The 23,501-nt window shown below is 40.6% G+C and overlaps 1 protein-coding gene across 2 annotated transcripts in view; it reads right to left on the bottom strand.

Annotated features, from left to right (window-relative positions):
• The window catches only part of LOC141102908 (uncharacterized), a 253,396-nt gene that overhangs the window by 25,739 nt on the left and 204,156 nt on the right, over window positions 1–23,501 (bottom strand). For both annotated transcript variants that reach the window (XM_073591949.1, XM_073591948.1), the window contains 3 exons: window positions 10,865–11,026; window positions 10,033–10,200; window positions 3,179–3,352 (listed from right to left, as the gene is read on the bottom strand). In XM_073591949.1, the coding sequence (XP_073448050.1) occupies window positions 3,179–3,352; window positions 10,033–10,200; window positions 10,865–11,026 (504 nt within the window). The remainder of the gene's footprint in view (window positions 1–3,178; window positions 3,353–10,032; window positions 10,201–10,864; window positions 11,027–23,501) is intronic.

The raw sequence follows: 23,501 nt of genomic DNA on the forward strand, positions 1-23,501 counted from the left end.
ACACAATTCCAAAGCACAAAGTTCCACGCATGCTCGGAATCAAGCAGAAGAGCTGCACTGGCTAATAAACTTAATTTTTCTCGGCTTGTCGTACGTGATGTACGTCACCGTGTTCTTGGCGGTCGGAATTTCCGACAAGATTTGTGTGACTGTGCGTATGTGGTGAACCTTCCGAGGAGTGGCCGGCCTACAAAAATGACTCTAAGAGCATGACGATGACTCATCCAGGAGGTCATAAAAGAACTCAGAACAACTTAAGAACTGCAGGCCTTACTTGCTTTAGGTGAGATCAGTGTTCATGATTCAACAGTAAGAAAAAGACTGGACAAAAATGGCATCAATGGGAGAGTAACGAGTTCCAAGGCCAAAGCCACTACTGACCAAAAAGAATACCAAAGGCTCGTCTCACATTTACAAAAAAAATCTTGATTATCCCCAAGACTTTTAGGCAAATATGCTGTGGACTGATGAGTCAAAAGTTTAACTTTTTGGAAGGTGTGCATCCTGTTACATCTGGCATAAAACGAATACTGCATTTCATAACAAGAACAGCATACCAACAGTCAGACATGGTGGTGGTAGCGTGATGGTCTGGGGCTGCTTTGCAGTTTCAGGACCTAGACAACTTACCATTAATGTTGGAACCATGAATTCTGAGCTCTACCAGAAAATCCTAAAGGAGAATGTCATCAGTTGCCATCAGTTGGTGACCTCAAGCTCAAGTGCACTTGGGTTATGCAGTAGGACAATGAACCGAAACACAACAGCAAGTTCACCTCCAAATGATTCAAACAAAGGAAAATGTAGGTTTTGGAGTGGCCTAGTCAAAGTCCGGACCTAAATTCAATTGATATGCTGTATCATGACCTTACATAGGCTATTCATAATGGAAAGCCCTCCAATGTGGCTAAATTAAAACAATTCTCCAAAGAAGAGTGGGCCAAAATTGCTCCACAGCAATGTGAAAGATTCATTGCAAGTTATCGCAAGCTCTTGATTGCAGTTGTTGCCGCCAAGGGTGGCACAACCAGTTATTAGGTTTAGGGGGCAATTACTTTTTCACATAAAGCCAGGCAGGTTTGGACAGCTTTTTTGCCTTAATAAATGAAACCATCCTTTAAAAACTGCATTTTGTATTTACTTGGGTTATCTTTGTGTAATAATACAATTTGTTTGATGATCTGAGTCATTTAAATGTGTCAAATATGCAAGAAAAAAATAAATTTAAAAAATCAATGCTTTTTTACAGCATTGTATCTCTTGCAGATTAACTATACTAAACAATAGTGGATGCATTCGCAGATCTACAAGAAAGTCTTTTTGCAATCTTTTAAACAGAATAAATCCACTAGATTTCCCACGACAGCCAATGGAATACAAGTAAGCAAGATTTCCTTAGCAATATCTACTCATCAATCCACCTGTTATTTTCTCTCTGAATAATAAAGGAAGAAATCTTCAACAATCTTGGATAGGCTAATGTCTCAGCACAAGCACCTCATAAAGAAAAAATTTGCTACGACAAGGAAGACAGATACTTTAGAGATGTATAAACTGGTGGAATAGTAGGCAGTTTCTGCCTCCTTGGATCCGTTTTTAACAAAAAAAGATCCAGCAGCCAAGAAAACCCACACACTGCCACTTGGAAGAGCAAGGATGAAAAGATCTTCAACAGTACTGTGTCTAGAAGTACAAAGATCTGAATTTTTGAGGCTATGGTATTTTCTGTCACTCTCTAACAGTGGTGGCTGGTGGTATATTCTTTGGGGTGGGGGTGGGGGGTGGGCAGCAAACAATACACCCGCCACCACCCCCCACCCCCCAAAGCAACTTGGAGCTGTGATAGCCACAAAAGGTGGCTCTACAAAGTATTGACTTTAGGGGGGTGAATAGTTATGCACATGAACTTTTTTTTGTTATTTTGTCCTATTTGTTGTTTGTTTCACAATAAAAAAAAAAATCTTCAAAGTTGTGGGAATGTTCTGTAAGTTAAATGATGCAAATCCTCAAACAATCCATGTTAAGCCTCTCCCATCCCCTGGAATGCTCTACCCCAATCCGTCCGATTTTTCTCCTACTTTATCCACTTTCAGACGATCCCTGAAAACTCATCTCTTCAGAGAAGCCTATCTGGCCCCCACCTAACAACTGTACATTTATCTTCTCAATCAGCACATCACCCACAGTTATTACCTCTTGTATGTCTTGACCCTCCCTCTTAGATTGTAAGCTGTAAGGAGCAGGGCCCTCTGATTCCTTCTGTATTAAAGTGTATTGTATTTGTACTGTCTACCCTCAAGTTGTAAAGCGCTACGTAAACTGTTGGCACTATATAAATCCTGTATAATAATAATAATAATGTTAATTCCAGGTTGTGAGGCAACCTATCATTGTTCTGGCTGTTCTAAACTGTAAGATGAAATTGGGTGCTTTGGGTTACACTTTATTATTACTCTTTGCCATGTACAAAAAAAAAAAATTCTTAAATCTGAACTCCAAGATAAGGAAGAATTGTCTGACTAAAAGAGACATGTGTATTCTTATTGGGATCTTGGTGCACATTGTGTATTTCTTCCAGATCTGTGCAGTAATCCATTAAGAATCTTCCACTCCATGCAGGAGCTTTCTTAAAAAAGACCAGTCGGTGTTGCTTTATCACCTTGTGCAGGGTGACTGGTTTTGTCTCCGCCCCCTCCTGTAGTTTTCTACAAGCAGCCTATAGTAGGTGTGGCCTGCTGTGCTCCTCCCTCAGCTCTGCTGTCTGCACAGGCTAGTCGTGATGTCACTGTCACATTTACAACAAGGTAATCTATAAGTTTGCAGAGACATATGGTGCACATAAATAAGATGTATATCCTTTGTGGCTATTGAGAAATGAAAAGGATGAAAACATCTTCAGCAGTACCAAGGTGTCTTCCAGTACTAAGATCGGGGCTATTTCGAAATTTGGCTGGTCCCTGCTGAACTGCCCATACATGGATCAAAATTTGGGCAGTTTAGCAGGGACCAGCCAAATTTTGATCCCAGTGTGGCCATTGTGGTAAAATATAAGTCGATCGATAGATCGACTTCTATTCAACTGCCCTGTTGGCATATTCTCACTAGATCAGTGCCACAGGCCATAGGCTGCAGTGATGATGATGAGCATATCATCAGCAAGAGCAAACACAACACTTACAATTACGTGTACAGTATCCCCACTTCTTATCCTTATCAAAATTCGTTGTTGTGGCGCACCAGAGACGTCCTTCCGAGGCATCATCACCAGTACAGTCCGAATATAACTTGGAATTATATGTAAATGGGAAGACACAGGGCTCACCATGAGCGGTTCCACCTACAGCATAGGTCGCTGTGGGAAAAAAAAAAAAGTATAACAGAGTTACCTATCGAAACAATATACAGAAGTCCTTCTCTATAAATATAATGAATACATACATTTATTAAGGAAGAGTAAAAAGAGAAATAATGTGAGGAATCCCATATTAACCAGAAGACCTTTTATAGTGTAGAAGAAACATGACTGCTGAGAGCTACAGGTTTAGATGACCATAACCTATTTGCATATAGAAATGTGAACCCTACCTAAGTATTACACGTGACCCCCGAAGGAGCCGCTGAATGGGTAAGCCCTCCGAGACTAGTCTAGTGCCCCAAAGTTACTTCTTTTACAACCTCGACTACTCTGACACACCCCTATTCAATAAGATAAGCAGCACAAAGTGAAATGGACTATATATATATATAAACTATATATATATATATATTTGTTTTTTTTTCTACTTTTTTTTTTACTTTTTTTTTTGTAAATATTTTATTATAACTTTTCATGTGACAACACTGAAGAAATGACGCTTTGCTACAATGTAAAGTAGTGAGTGTACAGCTTGTATAACAGTGTAAATTTGCTGTCCCTTCAAAATAACTCAACACACAGCCGTTAATGTCTAAACTGCTGGCAACAAAAGTGAGTCAAAGTGTCAATATTTTGTGTGGCCACCATTATTTTCCAGCATTGCCTTAACCCTCTTGGGCATGGCGTTCACCAGAGCTTCACAGGTTTCCACTGGAGTCCTCTTCCACTCCTCCATGACGACATCACAGAGCTGGTGGATGTTAGAGACCTTGCACTCCTCCACCTTCCATTTGAGGATGCCCCACAGATGCTCAATAGGGTTTAGGTCTGGAGACATGCTTGGCCAGTCCATCACCTTTACCCTCTGATTCTTTAGCAAGGCAGTGGTCATCTTGGAGGTGTGTTTGGGGTTGTTATCATGTTGGAATACTGCCCTGTGGCCCAGTCTCCGAAGGGAGGGGATCATGCTCTGCTTCAGTATGTCACAGTACATGTTGGCATTCATGGTTCCCTCAATGAACTGTAGCTCCCCAGTGACGGCAGCACTCATGCATGTATAAATTGTTGCCTAGTGCATGATACGTTACTTCCGCCTTTGTACTGGAGCACAGGTGGGACACGATCTGGCGTGCCTGCTCCGCTTTTTAAAGGATACTGAAATGTAAGTTACTACTTTTTTGTATCAATTCAACTGACTACAAGTTGCACTATGAGGAGTTCTCTCTTCTTTCCTTGATTTATGATCCTCATCCTCGTCTGGCTATATTATCGGCGAGAGTCGATTGCTTTGGTGAATAAATCGTCATACACATCTTTGCCTATTTGACATCTGTCATGGGTGTCTGATTGGTCTGGTGAATAGGATGTTTGCCTAAACCGGTGGAAGACGGCACATTTTTCTTCACTGAAGTTGTATACATCACTGTGCACATGATTGAAGATCCGTTGGTGGTGGTTTATGGACTTTATCATTGTTCATTTTGTTATATTGCTAATTGTTATTTTTGTCACATGTAAATGAGCATGGTATGGAATTTATCATTTATTAATTTCTTTTTCACTTTTTCGACCATTGGTTACACTACGGGCTGCTCTTTATTGAAAATTACATTTAAATGTACATTTATATTATTTATTCATTATTGATTGTTTGATACAGGGTGTGTGGCTTATAGGTTTCACCTTTTTTGTTATTTTCACATTTACAGTCAGGTCCATAAATATTGGGACATCGACACAATTCTAATCTTTTTGGCTCTATACACCACCACAATGGATTTGAAGTAAAACTAACAAGATGAGCTTTAACTGCAGACTTTCAGCTTTAATTTGAGGGTATTGACATCCAAATCAGGTGAACGGTGTAGGAATTAAAACAGTTTGTATATGTGCCTCACACTTTTTAAGGGACCAAAAGTAATGGAACAATTGGCTGCTCAGCTGTTCCTTGGCCAGGTGTGTGTTATTCCCTTATTATCCCATTTACAAAGAGCAGATAAAAGGTCCAGAGTTCATTTCAAGTGTGCTATTTGCATTTTGAATCTGTTGCTGTCAACTGATCAAACATGGGCATAATAACACAATCAGCGAGCAAGTGAATGTAGTGACCTCTAAGGCCTCATGCACACGAGGCGCCAGCGCAAACTCTGCTGAACACATGTTTTTAAAAGCTGAAACCGTCGTTTAGAAACGCACGTTTTGCTGCGTTTGCATGCCGCGTTTAGCCGCGTTTACCCGCGTTTGCGTCTAGAAGCGTCTGCAGAGCAGAAAATAACATTTTGCGACCCAACTTTGGGGCCCCATATCTCGGGGCCACTGGGTGCTAGAAATTTGGTGTGCTAACACAGTAGACCTAGCACTATAACATATAAAAATTTGGGGTTCCTAGCACCAAGTGGCCCCGAGATATGGGGCCCCAAAGTCGGGCTGCAAAATGTCAAGCACTTTTCTGCAGCAGAGAATGACATTTTACAACCCGACTTTGGGGCCCCATATCTCAGGGCCACTTGGTGCTAGGAACGGATATGTTATAGTACTAGTCCAACTGTGTTAGCACACCAAATTTGGGGTTCCTAGCTCCAAGTGGCCCTGAGATATGTGGCCCCAAAGTCGGGTTGTAAAAAACACTTACAGTATAAACGCAAACGTGCCTAAACGCGGTACTGGCGTTTACCCACGTTTGGCCGCGTTTGGCGTCTGAAACGTGGAAAACTTTTGCGTCTGAACCCATTTTTTTGCTTCTGGAAAAAACGAGGTTAAACGCAACTGCCTAAAAACGCAAAAAAACGAGACTGTGTACATGGACACATAGGACGTAGACGTGGTGTATCTGGATTTTGCAAAAGCATTTGACACAGTTCCCCATAAACGTTTACTGTACAAAATAAGGTGCGTTGGCATGGACCATAGGGTGAGTACATGGATTGAAAACTGGCTACAAGGGCGTGTTCAGAGGGTGGTGATAAATGGGAAGTACTCAGAATGGTCAGGGGTGGGTAGTGGGGTTCCCCAGGGTTCTGTGCTGGGATCAATCCTATTTAATTTGTTCATAAACGACCTGGAGGATGGGATAAACAGTTCAATCTCTGTATTTGCAGACGATACTAAGCTAAGCAGGGCAATAACTTCTCCGCAGGATGTGGAAACCTTGCAAAAAGACCTGAACAAATTAATGGGGTGGGCGACTACATGGCAAATGAGGTTCAATGTAGAAAAATGTAAAATAATGTATTTGGGTGGCAAAAATATGAATGCAATCTATAGACTGGGGGGAGAACCTCTGGGGGAATCTAGGATGGAAAAGGACCTGGGGGTCCTAGTAGATGATAGGCTCAGCAATGGCATGCAATGCCAAGCTGCTGCTAATAAAGCAAACAGAATATTGGCATGCATTAAAAGGGGGATCAACTCCAGAGATAAAACGATAATTCTCCCGCTCTACAAGACTCTGGTCCGGCCGCACCTGGAGTATGCTGTCCAGTTCTGGGCACCAGTCCTCAGGAAGGATGTACTGGAAATAGAGCGAGTACAAAGAAGGGCAACAAAGCTAATAAAGGGTCTAGAGGATCTTAGTTATGAGGAAAGGTTGCGAGCGCTGAACTTATTCTCTCTGGAGAAGAGACGCTTGAGAGGGGATATGATTTCAATTTACAAATACTGTACTGGTGACCCCACAATAGGGATAAAACTTTTTGCAGAAGAGAGTTTAATAAGACTCGGGGCCACTTATTACAATTAGAAGAAAAGAGGTTTAACCTTAAACTACGTAGAGGGTTCTTTACTGTAAGAGCGGCAAGGATGTGGAATTCCCTTCCACAGGCGGTGGTCTCAGCGGGGAGAATTGATAGCTTCAAGAAACTATTAGATAATCACCTGAATGACCGCAACATACAGGGATATACAATGCAATACTGACACATAATCACACACATAGGTTGGACTTGATGGACGTGTGTCTTTTTTCAACCTCACCTACTATGTAACTATGTAACTATGATAACATTGAATGGGTTCAGGGGCGGTTGAAAAAAGTGTCCAACTGCCTCTGAACGAGTTTAACAGCGTCTCGTGTGCATGAGGCATAAGATCGCCTATACTGTTTGAAAAAAGGAAGGCAAGAAACAGCTTGGCGAATATATACGTAGTAAAAATCCTACTGGAACTATGTTGCCATTAGAATGCTGGAGTGACCTGACTGGGTAACTGTCAAGTCTGCCTGCAAGACTTTACTGTTCAAAGGCTAGGGAGCCCCCAATAAAAAGAATACTACTTTGATGTTACCCACTTACACATAGTCGTTATATGTCGGTAATTTCACGTGAAATACTGTTGTTATGGCAGCAGATAGCTGCTATAACCCCGGTATCCTCTTAAACGACGGGTGGCTGGCTTTCAGATAAAAGTGGTCTCAGCAGCAGATTCGCCGCGAGATCACTTTTATTGGCGACGAGAGAGGTGCCTCCCCCCCCTCCCGCCATGCTCCAGTTGTCTTCTGCCGATTACCGGAGCTGTTGGTAGTGGTGGAGACGATCGGGTCCTCTTCCCTGAGAGACTGGATGCCGAGTGAGGGAAAGATGGCCCCCACTCGGCTCCATAACATTGGATGACGGAAGCAACGTCCAAATGTCACTTCTGCCCAATGCTCCTAAAGGGGATTTTTTTTTTTTTTTCCGAAAGACATTTATTTTTTTATTTAGTATTGCTTTTAGGTCTAAATGTGAGATCTGATGTCTTTTTGACCCCAGATCTCACATTAAAGTGGTCCTGTCATGCTTTTTTCAATTACAAGGAATGTTTACATTCCTTGTAATAGGAATAAAAGTGACCCAAAAAAAAAAAAGTGTTTTGAAAGGACAGTGTAATAGTAAAAAAATAGAAGTAAAATAAATAATACTTTTTTTTAAAGAGCCCTGTCCCGCCGAGCTCGCGCACAGAAGTGAGCGCATACATAAGTCGCGCCCGCATATGAAAATTGTGTTCAAACCACACATGTGAGGTATCGCCGCGATCTTTAAAGTGAGAGCAATAATTCTAGACCTCCTCTGTAACTCAAAACTGGTAACCTGTAGAAATTTTTAAACGTCGCCAATGGAGATTTTTAAGTGCCAAAGTTTGTTGCCATTTCACGAGCGGGCGCAATTTTGAAGCGTGACATACTGGGTATCAATTTACTCAGGATAACATTATCTTTCACGATATAGAAATAAATTGGGCTAACTTTACTGATGTCCTATTTTTTAATACAAAAAAGTGTATATTTTCCAAAAAAATTGCGCTTGTAAGACCGCTGCGCAAATACGGTGTGACATAAAGTTTACAATGACCGCCATTTTATTCTCTAGGATGTCTGAAAAATTATATATTTAATGTTTGGGGTTCTAAGTAATTTTCTAGCAAAAGAAAAAATTATTTTAACTTGTAAACAACAAATTTCAAAAAGAGGCTCGGTCCTTAAGTGGTTAAAATCTGTGTAGATGAATATGGGACCGGGTGGGGTGGTCTCACATTAATTTTTTCTATCTGCTTTTTTGGGCCTTTAGGATGGTGCAGAACTGGGGGAACTTTTTTTTTTGTCTTCTTTAAGTCAAGAGGACAACTGCAACAAAAATAACTGGAGAAGTTAACTCATAGTAAACCTTGAACCAGTGAAACTATAATAATTTTAAAGGGGGAGGAAACGATAATACTAGGTTAATTTTGAAGGGGGAGGAAATGTTAATACTAGGTTAATGGTACAGTTCTGGATGATTAAAGCAGTAGTATTAAGAGTAGACTAAATAGGTTGGGTGATTCCCATGGAGCTGGAGGGTAAAGTAGTGGTGGGCTAAAGTTATATTTTCTGCTGTACAATGCATACAATGGATTGAGAACGTCCTCATCAGATTCCTGCAACTCAGCCATCGGTACTTGTGGTGGAGAGGCCCTCATGGATTGATGTGTTGAGTTTTGGTGAACTCGATTTGTACTGCTAGAGATGCAGAGAATTCACCGGCAGACCCACTCTATAATGATAGAGGTGCAGAGTGTAGACCAGCGGACCCGTTCTGTGGTGATAGGCCCACGCTGTTAGGCAAAGCCACCTCTTTATTGGGTTAAAACAGCTCATTTAATAACCAACATCTTTACTAAACCAACATAGACATAGACTGTAAGTACCCAAACACAGCCCACATTCTCTAAACGATATCATATTTTAAAATGTGTCTTAGTTACAACAAGACTAAATTGGTAACTGTTTTGTGTTTTTGATAACTGGAAAAGATTCAAAGAAATTTAAAAATTAAAAATAACAATTTCAATCCCAAAAGTTGATCTACTGGCTGCATTCTCATACTAGGGGGGCACTGAGGCCTGGGACTATGATCATCCACAGGTATTCTGGGATGCCTGTTTATTGATATGACTATCCTTTACTAAGGCAATACAGAGAAATCCAGATGACAAAATAACTGAAAAAACATCAAATCAAAAGATGTGAAAAGTTATATTTACAGACATGTTTTATGTTCTGTGATATTTTATAGGATATAATGCTGGAAGACATATACCTATTCTTTAAACACAACCATGGATAATATCTGTAAGCTTCTGGGGCCTATACTTCACAACTGTTCTGCTGAAAAGATAAGTTTTGCTAAACCCAGAGCATATCATCAGCAAGACCAAACAACACTTACATTTACATGAACAGTATCCCCATTTCCCATCCGTATCATAATTCGATGTTGTAGCGCACCAGAGATTATTACCAGGGCTTCCAGTACATTCTGAATATGACTTGGAGGCATATATAAATGGGAAGACACAGGGCTGACCATTAGCGTTTCCACCTACAGTATTGATCGCTACGGAAAAAAAAGGACAACAAAGTTACCTAGCAAGTGCTTCTCTATAAACCCAATGTATACAAAGAGTTATCAAGGAAGACTAAAAAGATGAATAATGTGGGGAATCCCATATTAACCATCAGACCATTTATAGTGTAGAAGAATCATGACTTAGTTGTCTGTGACCAATTATATAACATTTTGAGCCCTGCCTAATTAAAACACAAGGCAATTTGCAATGGAAGGGCAAAGTCACACCATTTTTTGGATTAAAACAGCATATTTATTAGCTAACATCTTTAATAAACTAACATGAAATGACATGGACTGTGAGCACCCAAAACTATTATATTCATAACATTGGTTAAAACTTGTCTTCACAGGCATCCAACTAACTAACTAACTAACTAACTCCCAGAGGCCTGGAGCTGTAAAGGTAAGAAAATGAAAAAAGAGGATATGACCTCAAAAAGGAGGGTCAATGACAAACTATTAATCTGTATAATTAATAAATATTATGTTTCTATGAGAGGGAGGAAGAGGCCAGGTTGTCTCAGTTTGATCATTTGGCCCATTAGCCATCCTTCAGATGTGCTTTATATATAAATATAGAGCTTTGCTAAACCCACAGCATATCATCACTCGTCAACTTATTATCAGAAAGACCAAACATAACACTTACATTTACATGAACAGTATCCCCATGATCCATCCGTACCATAATCTGCTGTTTTAGCACACCAAGGAAGCCCAGAGTTTGCATCACCAGTACAGTCCATATACCACTTGGAATAATACTTAAATGGGAAGGCACAGGGCGCATTACTAGTCTTTCCTTCTACAGCTGGAAAAAAAATGTATAAAGGTATACCCAGAGTTAACTTTTATTATTTAAGGAAAAGTTTTTGTCCCTGGAAAAGCTTTGAGCTTTGAAAAGCAAACCAACAACTATTTTTCTTTTAAATGCAATGCATTTTCTTCTGATGGATCTCTTCTTTTGTCACTCTAAGGCCCCTTTCACACTGGGGTGGTGGGGGCGTCGGCGGTACAACAGCGCTATTTTTAGCGCTGCTGTACCGTCGTTCTTGCAGCGGTATTTGGCCGCTAGCGGTTCGGTTTTAACCCCCGCTGGTGGCCGAAAAAGGGTTAAATCCGCTCGTACAGCGCGGCTATAGCCGCGGTATTACCGCGGTATAGCCGCGCTGTCCCATTGATTTCAATGGGCAGGAGCGGTTTAGGAGCGGTGAATACACCGCTCCTTCACCGCTCCAAAGAAGCGGCTCGCAGGACTTTTTTTACCGTCCTGCGAGCGCACCACTTCAGTGTGAAAGCCCTCGGGCTTTCACACTGAACAAACAGCGGAGGCTGTTTAGGGGCGGTTTTCAGGCGGTATTTTTAGCGCAATACCGCCTGAAAACCGCTCCAGTGTGAAAGGGGCCTTAATGCATATGCCTGCTTAAAAAGCTTACAGCACTAAATTTTAGAAAGAAAGCATCCGCTGCTTTGCATGGGAGACCCCTACTGCACTTCATCGAACACACAAGGCAACAGGTAGCGGGTATCACCAGGAAGACACTGAAGAAAAAGGTGACACTCTATAGGTGGAAACTCAACAAAGGAACAACAAAGCCTTTCATAGGCTGGTAATGTCAAAAAGACAAAACAAAACTGGAAAAGGAAGCAACAGTGACACTAGGTATGCAGCTACATTTAAAAAGGAAAAAAGAAGGAAAACCTGCGCTATCAAGCAAAAATTAGTGTAACTGCAGCTGCAACAAAAACCACAAATATCAATGAGGTGAAAAATTTAAATAAAAGGAAAAATTTTGTGCGCTTGCATTAGATACTTAAATCTATATTCCTGTGTGATTGTCATAAATAGATGAATACATGAATAAACACCATCAGAGTTAATTGTAAATTAGAAAGTCGCTATGCTACACAGCAAATAGCGATATGTAAATTAAATACTAATATTAACCATTCCATACAAATAAATATAAAAACTTATGTGCAAAAAACAAGGTTATTCCACCCAAGTGCAAAGTCACAAGTGTAAAAGTTCAAAATTGCGTAATGAGTCGCAAAAAAACACATATCCAAAGTTCATAAGTTGCATTCCTTAGTGTGTATAAAGGAATAAGGGGATGTGAAGGGACCTCCAACCACCAGTGGATCCAAAGGTTGATAACAGATGTATCCTTACCAGACGCGTTGGACCTCCTTTATAGCAAGGTCTTAGAAGCATACAGATTTAGCCTTCTGCAGGGACAGGAGATGACAGCTCACCACACGACCGAAGATGATTCCGACACTTCCGCGTTGATGTAAACACTCCTTCGTTTAAAACCGTGGATAAAAAAGGGGAGAAAGAACTCCAATAGTGTAGTAGGTAAAAAACAGGCCCAGGGTGTGGCTACGCAGTGTATGCCAGATCGCCATAGAGCCCCATGTAATTTAGCACGGGCGTCTCTGTTGTTTTTATATTTTGCCGGCTTTTATATTTTGGATGTCTTTGTAAGATGCCTAGTTGTCTGAGACAATAAAATTCCGTTTTTTACCTACTACACTATTGGAGTTCTTTCTCCCCTTTTTTATCCACGGTTTTAAACGAGGGAGTGTTTACATCAACGCGGAAGTGTCGGAATCATCTCCTGTCCCTGCAGAGGGCTAAATCTGTATGCTTCTAAGACCTTGCTATAAAGGAGGTCCAACGCGTCTGGTAAGGATACATCTGTTATCAACCTTTGGATCCACTGGTGGTTGGAGGTCCCTTCATGTCCCCTTATTCCTTTATACACACTAAGGAATGCAACTTATGAACTTTGGATATGCGTTTTTTTTGTGACTCATTACGCAATTTTGAACTTTTACACTTATGACTTTGTACTTGGGTGGAATAACCTTGTTTTTTGCACATAAGTTTTTATATTTATTTGTATGGAATGGTTAATATTAGTATTTGATTTACATATCGCTATTTGCTGTGTAGCATAGCAACTTTCTAATTTACTTCTAATTTACAATTAACTCTGATGGTGTTTATTCATTTATTCATCTATTTATGACAATCACACAGGAATATAGATTTAAGTATCTAATGCAAGCGCACAAAATGTTTCCTTTAATGCAGCTACATTTATTAATTTATTTTTTGTTGGAGGGTTTAATATCACTTTAATAAAAGCTGTGGATTTAAATATGCTAAAAATAATTATTTTTAAATTACACCAACAGTTATTGTTTTTCAAGGCTAAGGTAGTACTAATTGGCTTGTGTAATTTTAAATACCAACATTATATTTTATGTGAAGTCATTTACAGTGGGGACGGAAAGTATTCAGACTCCCTTAAATTTTTCACTCTTTGTTATATTGCAGCCATTTGCTAAAATCATTTAAGTTCATTTTTTTCCTCATTAATGTACACACAGCACCCCATATTGACAGAAAAACACTGAATTGTTGACATTTTTGCAGATTTATTAAAAAAGAAAAACTAAAATATCACATGGTCCTAAGTATTCAGACCCTTTGCTGTGGCACTCATATATTTAACTCAGGTGCTGTCCATTTCTTCTGATCATCCTTGAGATGGTTCTACACCTTCATTTGAGTCCAGCTGTGTTTGATTATACTGATTGGACTTGATTAGGAAAGCCGCACACCTGTCTATATAAGACCTTACAGCTCACAGTGCATGTCAGAGCAAATGAGAATCATGAGGTCAAAGGAACTGCCTGCAGAGCTCAGAGACAGAATTGTGGCAAGGCACAGATCTAGCCAAGGTTACAAAAAATTTCTGCTGCACTTAAGGTTCCTAAGAGCACAGTGGCCTCCATAATCCTTAAATGGAAGACGTTTGGGATGACCAGAACCCTTCCTAGAGCTGGCCGTCTGGCCAAACTGAGCTATCGGGGGAGAAGAGCCTTGGTGAGAGAGGTAAAGAAGAACCCAAAGATCACTGTGGCTGAGCTCCAGAGATGCAGTCGGGAGATGGGAGAAAGTTGTAGAAAGTCAACCATCACTGCAGCCCTCCACCAATCGGGGGTTCATGGCAGAGTGGCCCGATGGAAGCCTCTCCTCAGTGCAAGACACATGAAATCCCGCATGGAGTTTGCTAAAAAAACACCTGAAGGACTCCAAGATGGTGAGAAATAAGATTCTCTGGTCTGATGACTTTTTGGCCTTAATTCTAAGTGGTATGTGTGGAGAAAACCAGGCACTGCTCATCACCTGTCCAATACAGTCCCAACAGTGAAGCATGGTGGTGGCAGCATCATGCTGTGGGGGTGTTTTTCAGCTGCAGGGACAGGATGACTGGTTTCATTCGAGGGAAAGATGAATGTGGCCAAGTACAGGGATATCCTGGACGAAAACCTTCTCCAGAGTGCTCAGGACCTCAGACTGGGCCGAAGGTTTACCATCCAACAAGACAATGACCCTAAGCACACAGCTAAAATAACGAAGGAGTGTCTTCACAGCAGCTCCGTGACTGTTCTTAAATGGCCCAGCCAGAGCCCTGACGTAAACCCAATTGAGCATCTCCGGAGAAACCTAAAAATGGCTGTCCACCAACGTTTACCATTCAACCTGACAGAACTGGAGAGGATCTGCAAGGAGGAATGGCAGAGGATCCCCAAATCCAGATGTGAAAAACTTGTTGCATCTTTCCCAAAAAGATTCATGGCTGTATTACATCAAAAGGGTGCTTCTACTAAATACTGAGCAAAGGGTCTGAATACTTAGGACCATGTGATATATTTCAGTTTTTCTTTTTTAATAAATCTGCAAAAATGTCAACAATTCTGTGTTTTTCTGTCAATATGGGGTGCTGTGTGTACATTAATGAGGAAAAAAATGAACTTAAATGATTTTAGCAAATGGCTGCAATAGAACAAAGAGTGAAAAATTTAAGGGGGTCTGAATACTTTCCATCCCCACTGTATAAAGAAACATTGCAAAATAGGTAGTCAGCCATTGCATTCAATATAAATGAATCATCTTGCAGATGATCTATATCTAAAGGATAGTGGATGTGTTTGCAGATCTAGCGGAAAGGCCTCTTGCAATCTTTTAAACTGAGAGAATCCATTAAATTTTCTTTTGACAGCCAATGGAAAACTGATAAGCTAGATTTCCTTTGCAATGCTTAGTTTTCAACAAACCAGTTATTTTCTGTCTGGGTAATGAAGGAAGAAATTTTCAACAATCTTGGATATGCTAATGACTCATAAGACACACATAAGCTGAAAATGTAGAATACCTCGGGATCGGGAACCTCACATAAAAGTATAATTATTACTAAGTAAGACGAGGAAGACAGATCACTTTAGATATGTAAAACTGATGGAATAGAAGACAGCTTCTGCCTCCTTGGATCAGTTTTTAACCTAACAAGATCCAGCAGCCAAGAAAACCACACACACTGCCAACTGGAAGAGCAAAGATGAAAGATCTTCAACAGTACTGATGTGTCTATAAGTACAAAGATCAAAATCATTGGGACTATGGTATTTTCTGTCACTCTCTAAGGATGTGAAAGCTGGACATGAAGAAGCAAGAAAGGAAAATAAAGGATCTAATGTTGACAAGCATATACAATACCTATCCCTTAAACACAACCACAGATACTATATGTATGCTTCTTGGGCCTGTACATCACAACTGTTCTGTTAAAGTGGTTGTAAAACCTTACAGACCACTTTCACCTACAGGTAAGCCTAGATTAAGGCTTACCTGTAGGTGCTTGAAATATCTCCTAAACCTACACGGTTTAGGAGATATTTACTATTTCCCCAAATGATGCTGTCTTCTGCGCATGCGCTGATGTATTTGGCGCATGCGCACTCTTGAAAAGACACGCTGTGCCATTTCAAGCTGGGGTCATGCCGTGACTAGCGGCTCCCGCACGTCACGTGACTCCGGCCAGTCACAGAGCCGGAGTTCGTGGCCCCGGAAGGAAGAGGGGTGAAAAATGGACGCTCACTGCCAGTGAGGAAATTGGGGAAATCGCAGGCTCCTGTGTCAGGTAAGTGACATATAATTGGCTATTATGCGATGCATAGTAGCCCATTATGCTTTACCTTTGCAGGGAAACAAAGAGGAAGTAAAACCCACCAGGGTTTACTTCCTCTTTAAAGTATAATTAAGGGCAACAAGTTTTTTTTTTTTTTAGTTTTGGATAGAGTGGAGATTGATTGCAACCCCTGTCAGTTTTTATTGCTGGCTTTGCCCCTGTTAGGGGATTCACCCTCTCTATTTGTCCTGTTTACCATTATCATTGAAAGTAAAAGAAAATCCCAAATTTTGGGTTGTCCCCAGAAAAGTAATAGAGGGGAAATCTTCCAACAGGGACACTAGTTTTGCTGACCTGGGGGTCCCCAAGCAATTCCCCTAATTAGCAGGGATTTCCCCACACTTCCTGTTTGGCTATGGGACAGGAAGTGAAAGGAAATCTCCGCAATAAGACACAGATGGTGAAAAAAAAATTCTGACGGGTTATAATCCTCCCTTGCTCTATCCAACATTTTAAAAAAAAGTTTTACCTATAGTTCTACTTTAATTTAGAGATAAGTATGGAGCTTCGCAAAACCAACAGCATATCACCAGCAAGACCAAACACAACACTTACAATTACGCGTACAGTATCCCCACTTCCTATCCTTATCATAATCCGATGTTGTAGAACACCAGAGACGCCCACCGGAGCTGCCATAATCAGTACAATCTGGATACCACTTGGACGAATACTTAAATGGGAAGACACAGGGCTGACCATTAGCGTTTCCACCTATAGCATAGCTCACTGTGAAATAAAAAAGTATAACAGAGTTACCTAGTGAGGAAAAACAATTTGCATAACAGGTACAATATTTTAATGAGTAATTAAATAAGTAGTCAAAGTTAGTAATAATGTGAGGAATCCCATATTAACCATCAGACCTTTTATAGAAGAACCATGACTGCTAAGAACTATACCCTTAGTTGACTGTAGCCCAATTGAATATAGAAATTTGAACCCTGCCCAAGTAATACACAAGACCATTTGCATTGGAATTGCAAAGCCGCAGCTTTATTAGTGTAGCCTGATCTGCAAAACTGTCTGTAACATCATGGATCTGACTCTCAGTTTACTGTTTCTAGTGCTGAATTTGTTCACATTTAGGAAGAGGATTCTGTGTCTGATCAGTGACAGTCAGTTTACAAGGCACAGCTGCAGGAGAGGCTGTTGTTATAGAAAATGGAGCAGAGAGTGTTGCGCCCACCCTCCATACACTAGGATGCGTACTGAAGATGTGGACAGTACTAGGTGCGTACTGAAGATGTGGACTGCTAAAGACTCTGGGAGAAGTGTGAAGGATTGTGGGAGTGTTTTACAGACTGAGTTGGATTCAGATCCTAAAGGAAATTAACGGTTCTGTTAATGTAGAAAAGTATGGAGCTTTGCTAAGCCCACAGCATATTATCAGCAAGCCCAAACACAACACTTACAATTAGGTTTACAGTATCCCCACTTCTTATCCTTAGCATAATCCGCTGTTGTAGCGCACCAGAGACGTCCATCAGAGCTTCCAACACTGGTACAGTCTGAATACCACAAGGAATTATACTTAAATGGGAAGACACAGGGCTCACCATGAGCAGTTCCATCTTCAGTATAGATCACTGCAGGAAAAAAGTATAAAGGTGTTACCTAGCAAAGGAAAATAATATACAGAAATGTTTCTCTTTGAACATAATAGGGTGGGTTTACTAAAGACAAATAGACATTTCACTCTGCACTCTGCAAGTACAGTTGCACTCTTTTTTATTAGTAAATTTAAATGTGGTAAAGCTTCTGTGGTACCCTTCTAGATAGGTGCTAGGATTAGGTAAATTTAGTTTGGCCCACTATATACGGTGGAGCTAGTTTGTTGTTAGGCAAATTTAGTTTTGGGTCACTGTAACCAGTGTGGCTGTGTTGATTCTTTTGGTCTGTTCTATGTTTTAGTAGTTGCAGGATTGACTGGTCCCCCGCTGATTAGTCCAGAAAGTTCTGTAAATTGGTGGGCAGGAAGTGTCTAATCAGCAGCTAAATATTCATACGACCCTAGTCAATCCCTGGGGAGGATCGCTCAGATGGCTGCTGGGGGCCTGTTTAAATACTCTAGGACAATAAGTAGTGAGGTCTTTTTCCTTAGGAGATCAGAGCTTAACGTGGGGGGGGGGTGCTTTCCCCTTTAGGCCATCCTGCCATGTGCCTGTGGGTTGTCGAGGCTTCGGGTGGGCTACCTGGAGGCCTGATTTGCTGTAAACCTGCAGAAATATGATTGAGGAACTGTCGTCTGAGGATGTAATCTGGTATCACAGGGAGAAAGTGTTGCATGAGTATTGGAAGGAGGCAACCAATTTTCCAAGGACAATTTTGAGTACAGACTAGAGAGAGAGAGGCCACTCTTCATGTGTTAGAGTCAGCTGTGTGTGTAGAAGGGGAACGTCCAGTGTTTTGAAGAGCTCAGTCTATTTAATTCCTAGTGAAAGGACTTTGCTTGGACTTTCCACAATAGGTAGATCAATCTCAAGTTGCTACAGACTCATAGGACGTGTCCTCCTATTTATACACAGTCTTGGAATATTTCACTCAATTCCCTAACCCAATCCAAGCTACTTAAAAATAAAAAATATCAAAAAGAAAACCCCTGGACAGTTTATTGAGCCAAAGAGTGACTGTGACTGCGTTCTTGGCTGTTGGACAACTGTTGGGGAAAAGACTTCAAGCAATCCACTTAGCGGCTCTTTTGCCATTAGTTTGCCATTAATATTACACTTCGTTTTGTAAACTATACCCAATCAGGGTAAATAAACCCAAGGGAAATAAAAAAAAAGCAGCATTTTTGCTTGCATGTGATTGGATGATGGAAATCAGCACAGCTTCACTACTTTTACTCTGGAGAAAATGAATGCAACTGCATGCACAGTTTATTTGCCTTTAGTAAATCCAGCCCATTATGTTCTGCCTCACTTACATGTATTTTTTGTAACATTTTCTGTAGTATCCTTACATCTAGTGGTGGTTTAGGGCCACAGCAACATGTTTACTTGATTTTGGTATCTTCCTCTGTTCTCCTCAACTATTTAGTGCTAGTTAGTTTAGTCTTAGCTAGACCCTCCCCGTTTCTTTCATATTCTCTCAGTCAGTGTTAGTACTGGAAAGTTATTGTCTTCTTACACTTCAAAAGACTATAATGTGAATAAATTATAAGTGAATCACAGCACTTACCCTAATCTATGTCAGCAGGTAGCCAACACTATAATGTGTTTCCCACATTCATGAAATGTACTTTGAGCCAGTGCCGTGCTACCAACTCAGTAAATCAATATCACCTAATATTTATGTGCTAAGACATATAATCCACTTCCAATGTGCCACTCTTTATATACTGTATCATAGACCATCTATTTGTAGTATTTCCTCCACCAATACACCAGTGCCTTTAATTATAAGTATAGTCCATCATGCTGCAAAATAAATGTCCTTTAAAATTCAAAGTTCAATCCAATAGTACAGTGATCCACAGCAATCACACTTCTGGTTCCACCCTGCGTGCACTCTTGCTTTCAGATTTTGGTGTGTGACCTGCAAATTATAGAGGTCAAATCAAACCTTTCTTCCTTTTTATCTCCTCCTCCCTCAAGACGAGAAAACCAGAAGACATTTATTAAAATGTCAAAATTACGCTAGCATTTTATTATGCACATAGTCCAGTGCACATCAGAATAACGCTTGTGTCATTAATGATGTTTGTATAGTGATCTGCACTACTGTTCCCTGTGTGTTCTGATCACTTCCTGGTAGAATGTAATGACAACACCAATCTCATAGTTGCCAACATTGTAAAAAAAATTTTAGGGACACTTTTTTGTCTGTAGGCGGAGTCTTATTATAATTAGGGGGCGGGGCATGCATTTGTAGGTGTGGCACAGGGGAAAGTAAAAATGCACCGCACGGAGCGCGGGGCAGCGAAAAATGGGCGTGGTTTATGCAAAATAGTGGGCGTGTCTTAAATGGGCATGGCTTAAAGTGCCAAAGTGTGGTTAGAGTCTGAGATAAATAAGGGATGGGGAGGGAAAGGGGGGAGAGGGATGGAGGGTGCCCCCCTTACATCAGGTGTCCCCAGCGGAGCCCCCCTTACATCAGATGTCCCCAGCGGAGCCCCCCCTTCATCAGGTGTCCCCAGCGGAGCCCCCCTTACATCAGATGTCCCCAGCGGTGCCCCCTTACATCAGGTGTTCCCAGCAGAGCCCCCCCTTACATTAGATGTCCCCAGCGGAGCCCCCCTTACATCAGATGTCCCCAGTGGAGCCCCCCTTACATCAGGTGTCCCCAGCGGAGCCCCTTCTACATCAGATGTACCCAACGATGCCCCCCTTACATCAGGTGTCACCAGCGGAGCCCCCCCTTGCATCAGGTGTCCCCAGCAAAGCTCCCCCTTACATCAGATGTCCCCAGCGAAGCCCCCTCTTACATCAGGTGTCCTAGTAGAACCCCCGCCCCTTTCCATAATACCGGCAGCGGGGCGGAGTGGGGCAGGGGGTGGTCGGAGCGACGGCAGAGGATGGGTGGCGACACAGGAGCTCCATCTAGCCGCCCAGCTGTGTTCCTGGTCTTCTTAAAAATGCAGGCCAGCGGAGACAGTGTCCTCAACGGCGGCAGGCGGCGGCGTTGGAAAATCATAAAAAAAAACAGATTTCTCTGGACATTTCCCAGGAAACAATAATATCGTGAAAATAGCGATTAAATATCGTGAAAATAGCCAATCTCCTGCCTTCACATTATGTTACATGTGACTTCCTCAGAGTTTATCTGGCCCATAGCTAGGGTCATTGGTGTGTCCTCAATATGCACAGATAGAGGATTCAGGTCTCTCTGGTCTCTCCTCCCTTCTGAAGTCTCAAGCACAGGTTTCCCTTCCCCACCATCGTTCTTGTCACTGGTCACTAGGATATAGAGCATCCTAGCAACCAATGGTGTGCTTGCCCTGGCATTCACAGGAGGATGGAACTTTCTCCAGACCTGCTCTGCCTCCTCGCTTTCATTCTGCTGCCACAAATGTGCTCTAAGCTGGCCATACAATAGTTGATTTTTGTAAAGCATTCATATAAAAATTTGTACCAAAATTCTCAGCACATTCAGCAGCTTGACAAATGTTGTTCGAAAATACTGCTAAATTTTTATTTGCTTTTAACATTCACTGTTAAAAAAGTGTTCATTAAAAAAAACATTTCCATCCTGCTCCTTCCCAGATAGCAAGCAATTGTGCTGCAAGTTTAAAAATGACTTGCTAAGCTATTGCTAGACTTGCCAGGCTTAACATGTTTGTTGCACAATTGCAGCAAGTCCGCATTGCATGACTCCAGATCAACTCTCTTTGCAAACATTCTGCGCGTCTGCTGCAAGTTCTGTTTCAGTTATGTTGTGCAGTATTCATCCCACCACATGGGGTCACTGCAGCTGAATTTTCATGCTGTAGACTTGCAGAGCTCTTGCTGTAGACTCACCAGTGCAACTTTGCTCTTGCTGGAAACTTGCCGTGCAAATTTGATACAAAGTGGAAAAGTCAACTAGTACTTGTGCTTCAAGTGCTCTGCAGGCAAACAACTTGCCAGTGAAAATGTGCAGCAAGTTAACAGACTTACAATTCAACACTGCCGTAAATCTGTGGCAAGTTATCCTTGCTATCTGGGTTTTAATTTTCTTATCACTGTATCACTTTGGTCTTAACTAGGCATGTGCAATTCGTTTCGTTACAAATTCGTTTTTTAACGAATTTCGACAAATTCGTTAATTCGGGAATATCCGAATTAACGAAAACCCGTTTAACAAATTTTTTCCGAATATTCGTAAATTTGATAAAATTGGACATTCGTAAATTCGGGCATTCGTACATTCGTACATTAGTAAATTAGTGAATTTGTAAATTCGAAAATTCGGAAATCTGAAATAATAGTTAACTAATAATAACTTAACTATTAGTAATTACTAGTAACTTTTAAATTATAGGTATTGTAATTTCCTTTCAAATTTGGCTGTTAGTGAACGTAACACATACAAATTTATCCCAAGTTATGAATGATCCGAAAAAACGGAATGGAACGTAATGAATTAATAATAATAAATAACAATAATAATAATAACAACGTTTTATTATTATTATTATTATTATTTATTATTAATTTGCTCCGTTCCATTTGTTTAGATGCAGCATTCATTTTGGATAATTCGTAACTTCGGATAAATTCGTATTTGTTACGTTCACTGACAGTCAAATTTGAAAGGAAATTACAATACCTATAATTTAATAGTTAGTTACTATTTCAGATTTTTGAATTTTCAGGTTTTTGGATTTAAAAACTTCGAATTTACAAATTTCCGAATTTTCTAATTTACAAATGTACGATTTTACGAATTTACGAATGTACGAATTTCCGAATGTACAAATGTAAAAATGTACGAATGTACGAATGAACGAATGTACGAATGAACGAATTTACGAATGTACGAATGAACGCATTTACGAATTTACGAATGAACGAATTTACGAATCGCGATCATAACGAATGACCCAAAAAACGAAAAAAAAATAATAAACTAATGAAACGAAAACGAAAATGAACGAATTTTTTGGCTGTGCACATGTCTAGTCTTAACCAAATGTTGATTTGACCTCACTAATGATTATAATTATTGAACAAACTTCCTTACATAAAAAAATGTAATGAAATTCCACTGGTGTAAAACCAGCATTACAGGGGTAAGGGGAAGTCTGATTGGGACGCTAAGGCAATGGGAGAGTTCTGATGGGGACGTGATGTAAGGTGGACTATGATGTAAAGGGGAACTGTGATCAGGGCCCAGAGGGAAAGGAGGAGAAATTTTCTTTTTGGCCCCTAAATATCTGTAAAATATATGATGTGGCCCTCATACTGAAAAGTTTGGAGATCCCTGCTTTAGAGGTTTGATATTTGAATGTTTAGTGCACTATAACGCTTTCCACAGTTAAAAAAAAGAAAACATTTCTTATTAGAGTTTGGCCCTGTATATCGGGCCAAAAAGAGGAATAATTGAGGAGGAAAGATGAACAGATGGATTTGGTTTGAAAATTGGGATAATTCCTTCAAATGAGGATCATGTGGGAGCTATGCCCAAATGACCACATCCTTTTAACTACATCATATTTTAAAATGCATCTTAGTTGCAAAATGAAAAAATTAGTAACTGTTTTATGTTTTTTGATAACTGGAAATGATTCGAAGAAATGTGCAGTTTGTCTTAAAATAA

Source organism: Aquarana catesbeiana, linkage group LG07 (assembly GCF_042186555.1).
Source record: "Aquarana catesbeiana isolate 2022-GZ linkage group LG07, ASM4218655v1, whole genome shotgun sequence".
Lineage (NCBI taxonomy): Eukaryota > Metazoa > Chordata > Amphibia > Anura > Ranidae > Aquarana > Aquarana catesbeiana.